The 13683-nt window shown below is 50.0% G+C and overlaps 1 protein-coding gene across 1 annotated transcript in view; it reads left to right on the forward strand.

Annotated features, from left to right (window-relative positions):
* The window catches only part of ANO2 (anoctamin 2), a 363940-nt gene extending 352136 nt beyond the window's left edge, over positions 1-11804 (forward strand). Inside the window, exons 24-25 of the mRNA XM_054507219.2 lie at positions 8855-8960; positions 10870-11804. Coding sequence (XP_054363194.1) covers positions 8855-8960; positions 10870-11139 — 376 coding nt within the window. The 3' untranslated portion in view covers positions 11140-11804. The remainder of the gene's footprint in view (positions 1-8854; positions 8961-10869) is intronic.
* The last annotated feature ends 1879 nt before the right edge of the window (positions 11805-13683 follow it).

The raw sequence follows: 13683 nt of genomic DNA on the forward strand, positions 1-13683 counted from the left end.
ATCTAGACTGGCTCCAGCAGGGTACACAAAGTTAGTCAGCAGTTGGCACTGAAAAGTAATATTTACGAAATCATTTTTATAACCAGAAGGTATAGAAATGGTCTTGTTGAAGCTCCTCATTCTACATAAAAAGAAACCAAGGCTTAGAAAGGTGAAGAATTCTCCGAGGTACTGAGGTTTCACTGACAGATTCTGAAGTAAAACTAACATTTATCCAAGAATGCAGGCTCAACCCCCAGGCGCAGCGGGAGCAACACCAATGTGGGTTGTGTGGGGAAGCAAGGCTCACTGTGTGTTTTTTTTGTTGTTGTTTGTTTGTTTTAGATTTATTTATTTATTTATTTATTTATTTGAGAGCGAGAGAAAGAGCACAGATGGGGAAGGGCAGAAGGAAGAGGGAGAGGGAGAAACTAAGCAGACTCCGCACTGAGTATGGAGCCTGATGCCTGGCTCAGTCTCATGACCCTGAGGTCATGACCTGAGCCAAAACCAAGAGTTGAACACTTAACCCACTGAACCACCCAGGTGCCCCCTGTGTTTTCTTTCTTTCTTTCTTTTTCTTTTTTTCTTTTTAGAGGGAGAGAGAGAGCACAAGCAGGGGGAGTGGCAGGAAGAGCGAGAAGCAGGCTCCCCACTGAGGAGGGAGCCCGATGTGGGGCTCAATCCCAGGACCCTGAGATCATGACCTGAGCTGAAGGCAGATGCTTAACTGACTGAGCCACCCAGACATCCCATTCCCCTGTGTGTGTTTCTTTAGTTGGTCTAGAAGGACTGAGGATCTGGGACCTTGCTTCTGACCATCAGATCTCCCAGAAATACTATGAATATGCTTTCCAGATATATCAGGGGCTTAACTAGCTTAAACATAAAAGGACTTTAATGGGCCCCCAAGGCAAGACTTGATTCAATTAGGTCTGCCTAAATCAGATCTTTCTCCACCTCCCTCCCAAGTAACTGGAGTATGACAGCCAGCAGCTACTGGGTCCAAGTCCAAGTGGGAACATACCTCTTTGCCAGTGATCCTGCAAAAGTCTCATCGGCTAGGACCAGTATGCATGCCCTCCCAGAACCAATCACGGTAGCCTGAGGAGGAGTGGGGGGTCGGAGGTGAAATGATCTCCATCTGAGGCACAGAGTAGGAGGTAGTGCCCTGGTGAGAAGTTAAGATGAATGGCTACAACAACAAAGCCCAGCAGACCAGGTATTATTAGTACACATGGAGCAGATCAGGCTTTGTTGTAGCTGCTTTCAGAGTCACTGGACTCCCCAGCCTGCTGCAAAGCCCTGGCGACTCTTCTCTTCATCGTTTCTGTGCAAGCTGATGGGATCATGGCTTATTGGTGGCCCATTAAACAACAACAACAACAACAAACAAAACGAAACAAAACAAAACCTCTTCCAGCAAAGTGGCAGAATTATTACTGGGTGCATAAGTAGGAAGTGCATTTTATATTTCTGCTAAGAAAATGTATCTGCAAGATCACACCAAAATGATTTCCGGAGCATCTGTCATGCTTTCTTACTCAGTACCAGTAACGATTATGGGTTCACTGTGCAACCATTTTTGAGACCTTATGATAAAGGCTTGTCGTTGGTGCCATAATAAGGAACAAGACACAAGGCCTCCCTCAAGAAGTCTAGATGAGGAGACGAGCAAGTAAGCAAGCAGTTAAAATCTAGCTTTAATAATTTATAACAGGGTAACTGCAAGGAGCTCTGAGAGCCCTGAAGAAGGAGGCATGCATCTAACCCAGACCTAAGTATTGTGTGGAAACTTCAAGGGAGCTAAAACCTGAAGGTCGAACGGTGCAAGGTTGGCCAGACTGATGCTCTTGGCCAGACTAATGCTCTTGTCGACGTTCCTCATTCACACAACCAAGCCAGCCTGGGAGGGATGGGAAGAGTGCTGGGGGACCGGAAAAGACCTTAAGTGGTGAAGGAGGTCTGGGGAGAACAAGGCCTTCCAGGTAGACGGGCTCCTTGGTGCTTGGTGGTGGGAGCTGGAGTGATGGATAAACTAAGGGGCGAGGCAGGAAGAGAATACAGAAGCCAGACCAAGAAGAGCATGGTGGGCATATGGAGGTGCGTGGACTCCCTCTTAGGGCAGTGGGGAGCCACAGGGAGCAGGGATGAGATCATACTTTTCTTTGGTGTTCTCTCTGGCTGCAGTGTGAAGACCGGGGAGTACATTTGAAATAAAGAGATGCTCCATTCTACGGTGTAAGCAGGTGTCCAGACAGCAGGGTCAGCCTATTATCTAGATATCATATAGGTGTACTTTGGGGCTACCTTTTCCTAGATGGATAATAATTATTGATGGAAATCTCTGCCTCAGTGGGTCCTGCTCACTGCGTGCTGTGTGAACTTGGCTGGCTCACCAGAGTCTCAGAAAGTGGTGGCATAGCCTACTGATGTTGTAAGCCAGGAATCATCAGTGGCTGTAAGAAGTAGAAATGCAGGAGAATGAGAGAGAGAGAGAGGAGAGGGAGGGAGAGAGAGGTTGGGGAAGGGAGGGAGAGAAGGAGAGAGCGCTCTGGAGCTAGCTCCAAAGCCAGTGTTTAAAACTGCTTCCGTGGTGGGAAATGAAAAGTTTGCCCTGATTTTCTGGCAAATAGTGTTGGGAACTCGATGACCCTTCTTATTCTTAGCTTTCAGTGACCTCTGGAGATAAATGTGGTCAAATAAAACTGAGGTCTCCGGCTCCAACCCAGCCTCGCCAGGGATAGAGGTATCTTAAAAATAGCAGTAAAAGTTAGGACAAGTCTCCAGCTGCCCATTTGAGATGCATTCCCAGCATTTTTGGAGCAATGTTTGCTTCAGTCCTTTCACTGCTCTGGCAGGGCTGCTTCATAAACAGTCCGATGACGTCGGTCTGCGGGCAGGGGCAGTGGCTATTGACAGGGCAGAAGGGCTACCATGTCCTGGAGGGCGGATGGTGGCCCAGGCTCCTGGCTCCATTGGAAGGGAGCGGAGGGGCCGGCAGGGGAGGACCTGGCCAAGGATCTGGGGCCTGGAAACTGGGGAGCCTACTTGGGCATGGTCAACCCAATGGGCCTGCTGTGGGGGTGCTGAGCATCCTTGGGTGGTGCCTGCTGGGTTTCTCCGCAGGGCCTGAGTTCTTTCATATCCCCAGGTCACATGAAGAGTCTTTGAAGAGGATAGTTCTCTTCAGTGCATGGCTGTCTCTCATCTGCTCCTTGCTGAATCCAGAGGGAGAGTCAGCTTTTCCGGGCGTCGCCTTTCCTGATCTTTATCGACCCCTGGATTAACGTGGTTCTCATTAGTTCCTAATTGCCTGTACTGTTTTCCCTTGTTAAAGGCCAATTTCAGAAGGCAGTTTGAAGTAGCTCAGATGGTATGAAAATATTGTATGTAATGGTGTTTAGCATTAATATGACATTAATTTCCATTGGGACTATTAAAACAATTTTTTTAAACATACCACTGTTTGGAGTTGAGAAATGTATTTCCTAACTGATTCATAATGTAACTAAAACCTCATTTTTGGAAAAAGCCGTCCCTGATTGTTGATGACTAACTCCTCAGTTTGTTACTTTGGCACACTTCCTGCCTACGGCAATTTTGGATGATGATGAATTGTGGCAGATGTCCCTGTCCCTGTCACTGGCCACCCCTGCAAGTGAGGATGGGAGGGGGACATCTGAGCCAGGAGTCTCTCTTTCCCCTTCACACCTCAGTGTCCCCATCTATAAAAATGGGGACATGGAATGAATAATCTCTAAAGATTCTTTTCTGCTTCTTTCTTTAAAAAATTAATTATTTCATGATACATGTAACATACTAAAAACCCTAAACATTACGGGCAGCCTCTCTGACTGTCCCACGTCCACCCTACCCTCTGCCTGGTCCTAGGCACCTCCCCAACGGTACTCACGGCAAGGCATTTGTGCACGTCTTTCTCAGACTCTTCCGTGCGTTAACACCAAGTGAGCTCATAGAACCTTGAAGGGGTTTCATGGCTTTGTTTAAAATAATGAAATATATTTTGAATTAATGGGAACCTTATTTCTTTAGGTAGTGTATAAATTCAACTCCCTGTGATTCTTCATAGTGTTAGAACAATCTAGATATAATCTTGAAGTAATTTAAAGCTAAATTATAATAATGAGTTTTGTACCAGTTTCACTTACTGTATATGAGTCTGTCTCAGTTAACACTATAATTTTGCTCCTCAAAGCTTAGTATAAAAATGTGTTTGGGTCCCCCAAATATTGCCATTAATTATATCCTTTTGAAATTATGATTTTTTTTATCATAAAAGCAATTCTGTATACATATGTATATATACAAAAGGAAAACACTTTCTTCATAGTCCTGACCCCAGTCATTCTCTCCCGGAAGAAACCATTGTATTTATTCTCTGTGGAAGCCTCCAGAGATCACAGTCACATGCATTGTCTTACTTAATTTTCACTGTGCTTTCCTTTAACATTTGATGTACATGCACGTGCATGCATGTACACGTTCATTTATTTGTGGTCGCTGGGAGAGAGCTGGAGCACTTCTGTGTGCTCAGCACGGAGATGCACGTTTTACTAGCTCCATTTTACAGATTCGAATGCTGAGGTTCAGAGATGAGAAACAGGTTACTCGGGGTCTTATAGCTTGTAAGTGACAGAGGCCACTCCCAGTGCACACTTGCTGTTTAGACACTCTAGTGGTTTTGTAATTGCAAACCTCTCATTATTACCAGACTCAAGGGCACTCTCAAAATTAATACTAAGGCTCAAAAGAATAAGGAGAGCTTTGGAGTGGTGAGGATGAGATCTAGGAATGGTTCCTAAAATCATACCTCTGAACTTAAATCCCAGCCAGCAGGTGCAGGAAGTGACCAGATGTGGGGGTTCACCCAGTGCTTCGCCACTCAGTGAGACTTTGGGAGAACCACACTCCCTCAACCAGGGAAAAGCATCTGGTTTTGGAAGGCCTTTGAGCTGCTGGGAATGGAGCAGAAGTTCTACCGCCCACTGGCCTGAGGCTTCCCTATTTTGTGCCGTTTACCTGGACGCAGATCCTGGGAGAAGACCCTGGCAGTTGTGGTGATGGCTGACTCTTTCTGATTCATATCAGCATGAGGGGAAGCTTGGAGCATCTGTGCCCAAGAGCTCAAAAATCCCCCTGGAATGCCAGGAGGCACTGGGAGCAGGGGTATATGTGCTCTGTCCTCTTCATAGGAGAGGTGTCAGCTACCTCCAGGCAAAGGAGAAAGAATAGCTACTGTTTATTGGGCATATATCTGATAGGTTGGGTGGTGTGCCACGTGCTCTTCATTGACATTTCCTCTTCATTACATCCCTGTAAGATGGAATGTTGAGGCCATTTTTTAGACCAGCACCTTGGCCATCAGAACATCGGGTAACTTTCTAGAGGACATAGAACCAAAGTGGTAGAGGTTGCATCAAGCCCTCACCTGGTGACTCCAAAGCCCATGCTTTTGCCAGTGCTGGGCACTGGGCTTAGAAGCTAAACACACCTGGCCGACAGCTCATGTGTCATGGTGGACACAATTAAGTTCACTGATCACTCGTCTTTTTTTTTTTTTTTAAAGATTTTATTCATTTACTTGACAGAGAGCGAGCGAGAGAGAGAGGATGCACAAGCAGGGGGAGCAGCACAAGGAGAGGGAGAAGCAGATTCCCCACTGAGCGGGGAGCCCGACACAGGACTCGATCCCAGGACCCTGGGATCATGACCTGAGCCGAAGGCAGACGCTTAATTGACTGAGCCACCCAGGCACCCCGGTCACTCATCTTTTGTGGCCATTTCTAGTCTTAAAAATTATCTCTTTGTTTAAGTAGTGTCTTCTTGTTACTCAGTGAAAACATTTGCTAAGCTTGACTTCTTAAGATGACACTTGAAAAAAATGATGCAATCTGAACTTATATTGGAATGTAAACAACCAATCCTTTCCTGGTGGCAGAGGCTTGTGGGAATAATATTTTTCAAACTGTGAGTCATTGTTCATGAATGGGTTAGAAAATCACCTTAGTGGGTCAGGATCAGCATTTTAAAGATGAAAATAGGATAAGACAGGAGAGAATAGAATAAGAAAATATCGGGGCATCGCACACGGCAAGGGTGTGATTTTCATTTCAGTGACATACTTACATATGCATTAATGGAAAATGATCTCTTACTACTGTAGGTCACAGTTCTTTTTAAAAGTTAGCTTCAGAAAGGGAAAGATGAACAGACGCATAATTCATTAAATTGTGCGTTGTTCTTTTCTATGGATAGTTCGTCCTCTAGGTCCTACCAGAGCTACCTTTAGCCCATTGGCATGGGGGTGTTTTCAAGTAAAGCTTTCTGGAAATATCTATGTTACTCTTTCCCCAGATCTTTGATTCAATGGATGTGTTTGTTAAATTTTAAAAATGTTTTGGACACTCAGGGAGGGCAAAGGAACATCTCCAAAATCTGTGGTGTTAGTATCAGAGGTGGGACCAGAATTAGATTATTTATGGGTTCTTTTCAGACTAGGAAAAAAGAGGGGTGAGCAGTGGCCCCTAGAGCAAGGTCAGTGAGCAGCTGTTCCTTCATTGATGGAGCTAGAACACAAGGGAAACAGACTGGTTATAGCAGGAGGGATGGGGCTGGACCTGGGGAAGGGTGTCCTCATGGTACAGAGTGGGCAGATGTGTCACACCTGTCCTCCTGAGGTCTTGAGAAGAGTAGATAAATCCCCTTGGGGGACCATGGGGTCTTTTGGGGGGCAGCTGGAGGGCAGTGAGCCTGAGCTTTTTCCCACCCCAAGGTGTTCTTCTCCATTTAGCCATGCTCTCCCTCTCTCCTGTTAGCAAGCCTAATCTGGAGCTGGCCGTGCTTCTGTCCTCAGCCTTGGATGGATATGCTGAATCCCGTCATGTTTTGCTGGGCTGCAGTTAGCTTTGCTTTTCATCCGGATGTCAAAGCAAGCCTGCAACAGCTGTGATCAGCTGTTGGAAGGGGGAGGTGGGGAAGGGACAGCTCCTGGCTTCCTGCCCAACCCTAGTCGACTGCTTACTGTCCACGTCTGTTTGTCTCTTCCTGTTGTTGACTCTGTCGCTCTGCCTTTTTCTTTCTGTGTGCATCTCTTTTCCTCTTCCTCTTTTTTCCTTCTCTTCTTCCTGCATCTCTCTGTGGACAGTTGGAAGCCACCATGCTTTTACCCGGATCTTTTAGGGCAGCTGGCTCATTCTGGGTGGGGAAGGGACAGAAAGCACCCATTTTTTGGGCACCTGGGTGGCTCAGTCCATTAAGCATCCGACTCTTGATTTCAGCTCAGGTCATGATCTCAGGGTGGTGGGATCAAGCCTCACGTTGGGCTCCGCGCTCATTGGGGAGTCTCCTTGAGATTCTCTCTCTCCCTCTGCTCCTCCCTCTACTCTCTCTCTCAAGTAAGTAAATACATCTTAAAAATAAATCTTAAAAAAAACCCAAAACACCCATTTCTGAACCCCCCACCTCAAACTGCAGCTCTTGGCGAGGTGCTTTGTGACAATAGAGGAAAGGCCTGCCTTTAGCCAGACTGGGATTCTTGCCTTGACTCTAGTTCTTGCTGGCCATGAGAGAGACCTGGGCAAGTAACTGACCTTCCCTGAGCCTCAGTGTCCCCCTATATTCATTCTATCGGGATATCTGTGCCTGCCGGAAGATGCTATGGAGATTGAATGGGAAAGCTTCCAGAAAAGCTCCTTGCTCAGGGATTGGTGCGTATTGCATGTTCAGTGTAGGTCATTTTCCTTGTTGGCCCCTCCTCAGACAGAGTCCCCACCCTGCCTTCCTCCGCAGCCAGGTGCCCCACTCCTTCACCCAGGGCTTGTTTTGCTTTGACTAAGCCTCAAAGATCTGTTGAATTCCATGGAGAAAACAGTTCCATGAAGGGTCATAATTCTTCTGGTACCAGCTCTTGTCACTTGTCCAGGCTTAGAAAAAACTGAGTCTGAGAAAATGAGCCTTTTTTGGGGGGGTGGCAGAGGGGGTGGGAGAGAGAGAATCTCAAGCAGGCTCCCTGCTGAGCCTGATGTGGGGCTTGATCTCAGGACCCTGAGAATCATGACCTGAGCCAAAATCAAGAGTCAGATGCTTAGCTGACTGAGCCACGCAGGTGCCCCCCAAATAAGTGGTTTTTAACATGAGTCATCACAGAATGGGGGTGAAAAGGCAGCAGTGAGGAAAATCTCTCCATGGGTCTGAAAAAGAGGCGTGAGCTCATGTCAGACGCTGACATTTTGTTTCTTAAGCCACATGGACAGATCATAAGTGTGGTCAGTAGAAGAGGATACTGACCAACCATCACTATTACCACCATTCCCCCAAATTCACTCAGCCTTGAGCTTGGTTTGAGTCAGCCTTCCTTGGGGTGCAAGAATGAAGCCACCTCTATGGCCGTGGTCCCGAAGCAGCCAGCCAGGAAGGAAGCGGTTGTCTGCAGCCACCTGTGTCATCCCTGAGCCCAGGGGCTGCTGAGAGCTGTCCAAAGTTTCTGGGCATCTCCCTCCCCTCTTGAGCTCATGGCCAGTGGGGCCAACATGGACCACTGTGCTGGGCTCTTCTCATGATTCTTGGGCTTCTCTGGAAGAAGAATCCAGACACCAGAGGAAGCCGTGGGGGATGTTCAAGAGAGAGTAGGAAAAAGACATTTCCAGGCCAACACTGGGTTTTTTTTAGGACTTTGGTCCTTTTATTCCATGGACGCTTGTTGGTGGGGCTGTGAATTCCTCCCTCCCTGCTTCCTGCTATTTCCCAAGTCTGGGAGCCTGAGGCTTACCTGCTGCTCTGATCCTTGAGGATCAGAAGCACCCGCTTCTCTCCGTCTCTTCCCAGTCTTAACACCACATTCCTCTCTGGGCAGGTTTAAGGATTACCGAGAGCCGCCGTGGGCCCCGAACCCATATGAGTTTTCCAAACAGTACTGGGCCATTCTGTCTGCCCGTCTGGCTTTCGTCATCATCTTCCAGGTGAGTTGTTCAGATAAGGAATAGAATCTGGGCTGCAGGGGTAAAGACAGCCACGTCTCCTCTCCTGCCCCTCTGCCCCATGCTTTCAGGACACTGTGACACAGGGGTCTCTGCAAGTGGAGGAGGCAGGGAGCACTCTCAAGAGGACTTCCATTAATGGATGGATTTGCAGAAAGAGAATAGAATGCAGAGTAAGGTTACAAGAAGATGTGGGGTAAGATGCAGGGTGGAGACAGAGTCCCATTTAGACCTAAGACAAGAAAGGAAGCGAGAAGAGCAGTGGGGACCAAAGTCTCAACCCTACTGCAGACAAACAGAGCCCCGCCTGGTCTCCGCAGCTCAAGAAAGGGCTCGAGTTCTGAACCATTCTTCTAGCTCTCAGCTGGCTCCCTCCTTTGTTAGCATGCTCCGGCCCCTGAGACATCTGGTGGGGAGGGCTCCAGAGCCATCCGGCCATGCCTCCATGGATGAATAGCAAACTCGAGCCCCACGATCGCTATCTCTGACAATAGCCGTAGCTCGGGTTGCATGGCCGAGATCTGCGGGTGTGCGGCCCCAGGTCCCACTAGGGGTCCTGCTGCCCTTCAAGAGGGGCTGGAGTGCGAGCCCAGATCCTTTTCTCTTCCACTCCCTCAGGCTTTTGTATTCCTTGAAGGCAGATCTCTGGGGGGCTCTAAGATATCCTGGCCCGACCCTGGCCCAGGAAGTGGAGAAGCCCATCGGCTAGTCTTTCACCTAAAGAAGACAGCCATTCTTGCTCTGTGGAGATGGGGCGATGGATTTGAAAAGCTGCTCCCCCCTGCAGGCGTCCCCTGGCTTTCCCACAGGGCACATGGAACACTTGTTATGTTAACACTGTGAAAGTTGGTTTAAGAGGAGAGTGTGGCTTGAAGCTGCTCTAGAGCATGAAAGGCACCCAGGAGCCTCTGGACGCAGCAGCTGGTCCGCTGGCCCTCCCCGGGGCCCCTAGGTGTGGGGGAGGGTCAAGGTCAAGGTGGGAATAGGTTTAGAGCCTGGAAGACAGCCGTGCCCTAGAGATCTCGTCTGGGGCTCCGTCGCTGTCCCGGATCTCAGAGTGCACGTGTGCCTGGAGGGCAGAGAATGCCCCAGCTCGGGGGGCGAACTGGGTGGGAACTGGGCTATGAAGGGAGCTGCCATGTACCGGGCTGAGCTGGCGCTGTTGTGAGGTATTTGCCACTTCAGTGGGAAGTGCTGCAGGAATGTTTGCAAGCGCAGGGGTGGGGCTCAGCAGGTGGAAGAAGGAAGCCAGTTACCAGCGTGCACAGAAGCTGAGAATGGAGAAGGGGCAGCTGCAGGCAGGGGCCCTAGATGGGCTGGTGTGGCCTGTTCAGCGGGATGGGAGAGAGAGCGGGATCGAGTGAGGGCGAGGTTGGCTGAGGCCAGAAGTCAGGGCAGAAACCAAAGGTCCATCTCTGACCTGGAGGACTGAGGGCGGGCTGGAAGCCAGAGAGGAGCAGCGGGCTCGGGGGGAGCTCTGGGGGGGCCAGCGGGCCCTGTGCCCACTTCCCAGGGAGCGCTGGAGCAGGGCGCCTGCGGGCTGAGAGGCCGGGCAGGAAGGACAGGAGGAGGCCAGCAACAGCCCCGCCCCGTGTGAGGCACTGACTGGTGTCATCCTCACAACAGCTCGGGGGACAGGTACTTATTTAACTGCTCCACTTTCTATATGGGGATGCACCTCTGCCCGCCAGCTCGGGGCACCTGCTAGAAAGTAGCAGAGCCAGAAGGGCACGGCGGTGTCCTGCTCCTGGGTCTGTGCTTGCCACCGCCCCCCCCTCGGCGCCACACCGGCCGCCCCACTCTGATGGGCAAGGGTGACTGTCGGGGGGAAGCCCTGGTGTCCCACTGGGCCGGGCCTCTCCTCTCAACCCCTCTCCCTGGCTTTTGGCAGAACCTCGTGATGTTCCTGAGTGTCCTTGTGGACTGGATGATTCCCGACATCCCCACGGACATCAGCGACCAGATCAAGAAAGAGAAGGGCTTGTTGGTGGACTTCTTCCTGAAAGAGGAGCATGAGAAACTCAAGCTGACGGACGAGCCGGCCCAGAGGAGCCTGGGAGGGGGGCGGCGCAGCACGAGCCGGGCGCCCAGCTCAGCACCCTCGGGCCGGAGCCAGCCGGGCAGCATCGCGTCCTCTGGTTCTCAGCACACAAACGTGTGAGTGAGCCAGCCCCGCTTGGGGGCCGCCGCAGCAGCCAGGGACCTCACAGAGAGCGGCTGTGCACCTGCTCGGGCCTCCTGGTCCACGTCTGCCGGGGTCCAGCCTGCCGGGGTCTTGGCAAGGTGTGCGTGTGCAGAGAGAGAGAGAGGCTAGAGCGAGCGAGAGAATGAGCACAGGCAGGAAGAGAAATGGGGCTGCTTCTCAGAAACTTCAAGCTTAAGTTTCTTTTAGGTCCTCTTTGTATCCTTCTGGGGGCTTGGGACCCTATTTTGAGTCACTTGGTGAAAGAACTGGGCATCTCTACCCCCGGGCTCCCAGGCACCATGAGCCTTCCCTGCATTCCCTCGGGTGTCCTCTCTCAGGTGGCCACAGGCTGGGAGAGAAGTGAGCCCCCATCCTGAGGGATCCTTCACCCCTTCCCACCATCTCCCTGAGCAGACCCCTCTGAGTCTTTGCAGCCGGGGCTGTCACAGCCCCACTGGGTGCAAATTAAGTCACAGGGCTGATTGCTGTGGCCACTGGACTTGATGGTGAGTGGCAGAGGTCCAAACCCGGGCTTGTCTCCAGTTCATGTTACAGGGATGCTTTGAGCTTGTGCAACTAACCATCACTTAACGCAGGTTCAGATCTAAAGTAATAAAATAAATGGAAACTTTCTTTATAAAGATACGTCTCCTTGTCTTTTTTTTTTTTTTAAGATTTTATTTATTTATTTGAGAGAGAGACAGAGATAGTAAGAGAGATCGGGAGTATGGAGGAGAGGGAGAAGCAGGCCCCCCACTGAGCAGGGAGCCCGATGTGGGACTCGATCCCAGAACCCCGGGATCATGACCTGAGCCGAAAGCAGACGCTGACCCAACTGAGCCACCCAGGTGTCCCTGTCTCCTTGTCTTTGAGTCTCTTGCTTTCTGTCGCTTCTGACCAATATTTATTGAGCACCTACTACATCCCAGATGCTGTTCTCAGATGAGAGATACAGCAGAGTCCAAGAGAGATCTCTGCCTCATGGAACTTCCTTTCTGCGGAGAGACAGACAAGAAGCTGATGAATGTTTAGGATTTCAGCTAGTAAATAGGGGCTAAGGAGAAATACAAGGGAGAAGGGAAATGTGAAAGCAGGAGAGGTAAGGGGCTTACCATTTTACATATGAATTAATGACAAGCCCAAGATGGTTCAAAAGTTACATCTTTGAACCTTGGGGGTGGGGGGTGAGATTTTCAAGTATGGTCGGAAGCGAAGACCAAACATCTTTTGTCATTGTCTTTCACACACCCCACCTGCTATGCAGAAACCAGTTACATGGTCCTGTTCCTTGGGACCCGGCCCTAGTCCAACTCAGTGTCTGGATGGAAGCTTCGAGGAGGGCCATGCTCCAGAGGAGAGCTGAGTGTTCTCAGGTTTCAGCACACCTGGTGATCTCAGGGCCCATGGGTGCTGGGCTGGTCATCCTTGCTGCTCCCTGTGGCTTCTGTTGCCTCCTGGCCACGTGCAAGGTGGCGCTGCCGCCAGCTCTTGCTCTGGAAAGTGGTCCCTTCTTTTATGGGGACACCAGGGCACAGCTTTAGTGGGGGCAGCAGACAAGGCTGTCCCACGCTGCTCACGTACCGGTAGTCCTACGGTACACTTTAACCACATCAGGCCTCCGTGGTCATGCTCAGCACGTGAGCCTGGATGCACACTCGGTATTATCAAAACAGAACACTGCATCGCCCTACAACAGGCTTTGGCTAACTTGGGAAGAGGGGAGTGGTCCACGGGAGAGAAATTTCCCTCAGGAGCGTTAATGACATGGAGATTCCAGGCACATAAAAGGGAGGCTCTCCCCAAGGACGAGTCCTTCCAGGGTGGGTGGGGTTGGTATTTCCACACTGAGGGTCCGGGGCTGCCTCCAGCACCAAGATACCCTCTGCGCGCTGACCGCGGCTGGCTCAGGACCCCACCTCTCTTCCCTCTTTTTTCCAAGTAAACATTTTCATATGATCACAGAAGTGCCACTTGCACCCCAAGAGTCAGACGATCAGAAAACCAACGAAGAAGAAAGCCAAGTCATCCACAGTCCCCCAAATTTAGAATCAACATCAGCAATTGCTGTGTTTCCTTCCAGACTCTTAACCCCTCTCAAACTGATGCGTATTTTTAGTTACAATTCCGCGGTATATGCTGTCTTGCTGTTTCCACTTTGTATATCTCATCAATCCTTTTGTCCCGTAAATTTCAGTTTTCTGTTTTGAATCGTATTCAAAATTACGTACCGACCACCTACCACGTGTCGGGCTCTGTATTGGGCACTCGGGATACATCACTCGACACAATGATTCCTGCCCCCCGGGAGCTTACGTTCTAGTGGGTGAGTCAGGAAGACATCATGAACAGCGAATATAAACTATACAGAATGTGAGAAGGTATGAGATGCTATGGAGGAAAAAAAAAAAAGTTGAGCAAGGTAGAGGGGATTAGTAGTGCGCGTAGGAGCTCCATTCTATTTCCTTCGCATAATGGGCCTTTTGCTTTGTTTTTTTTCCTGCCCCACTCTGTCCCGTTAAG

Source organism: Mirounga angustirostris, unplaced genomic scaffold (assembly GCF_029215605.1).
Source record: "Mirounga angustirostris isolate CCGP_5_RB_7025 unplaced genomic scaffold, mMirAng1.0.hap1 SCAF_5, whole genome shotgun sequence".
NCBI lineage: Eukaryota > Metazoa > Chordata > Mammalia > Carnivora > Phocidae > Mirounga > Mirounga angustirostris.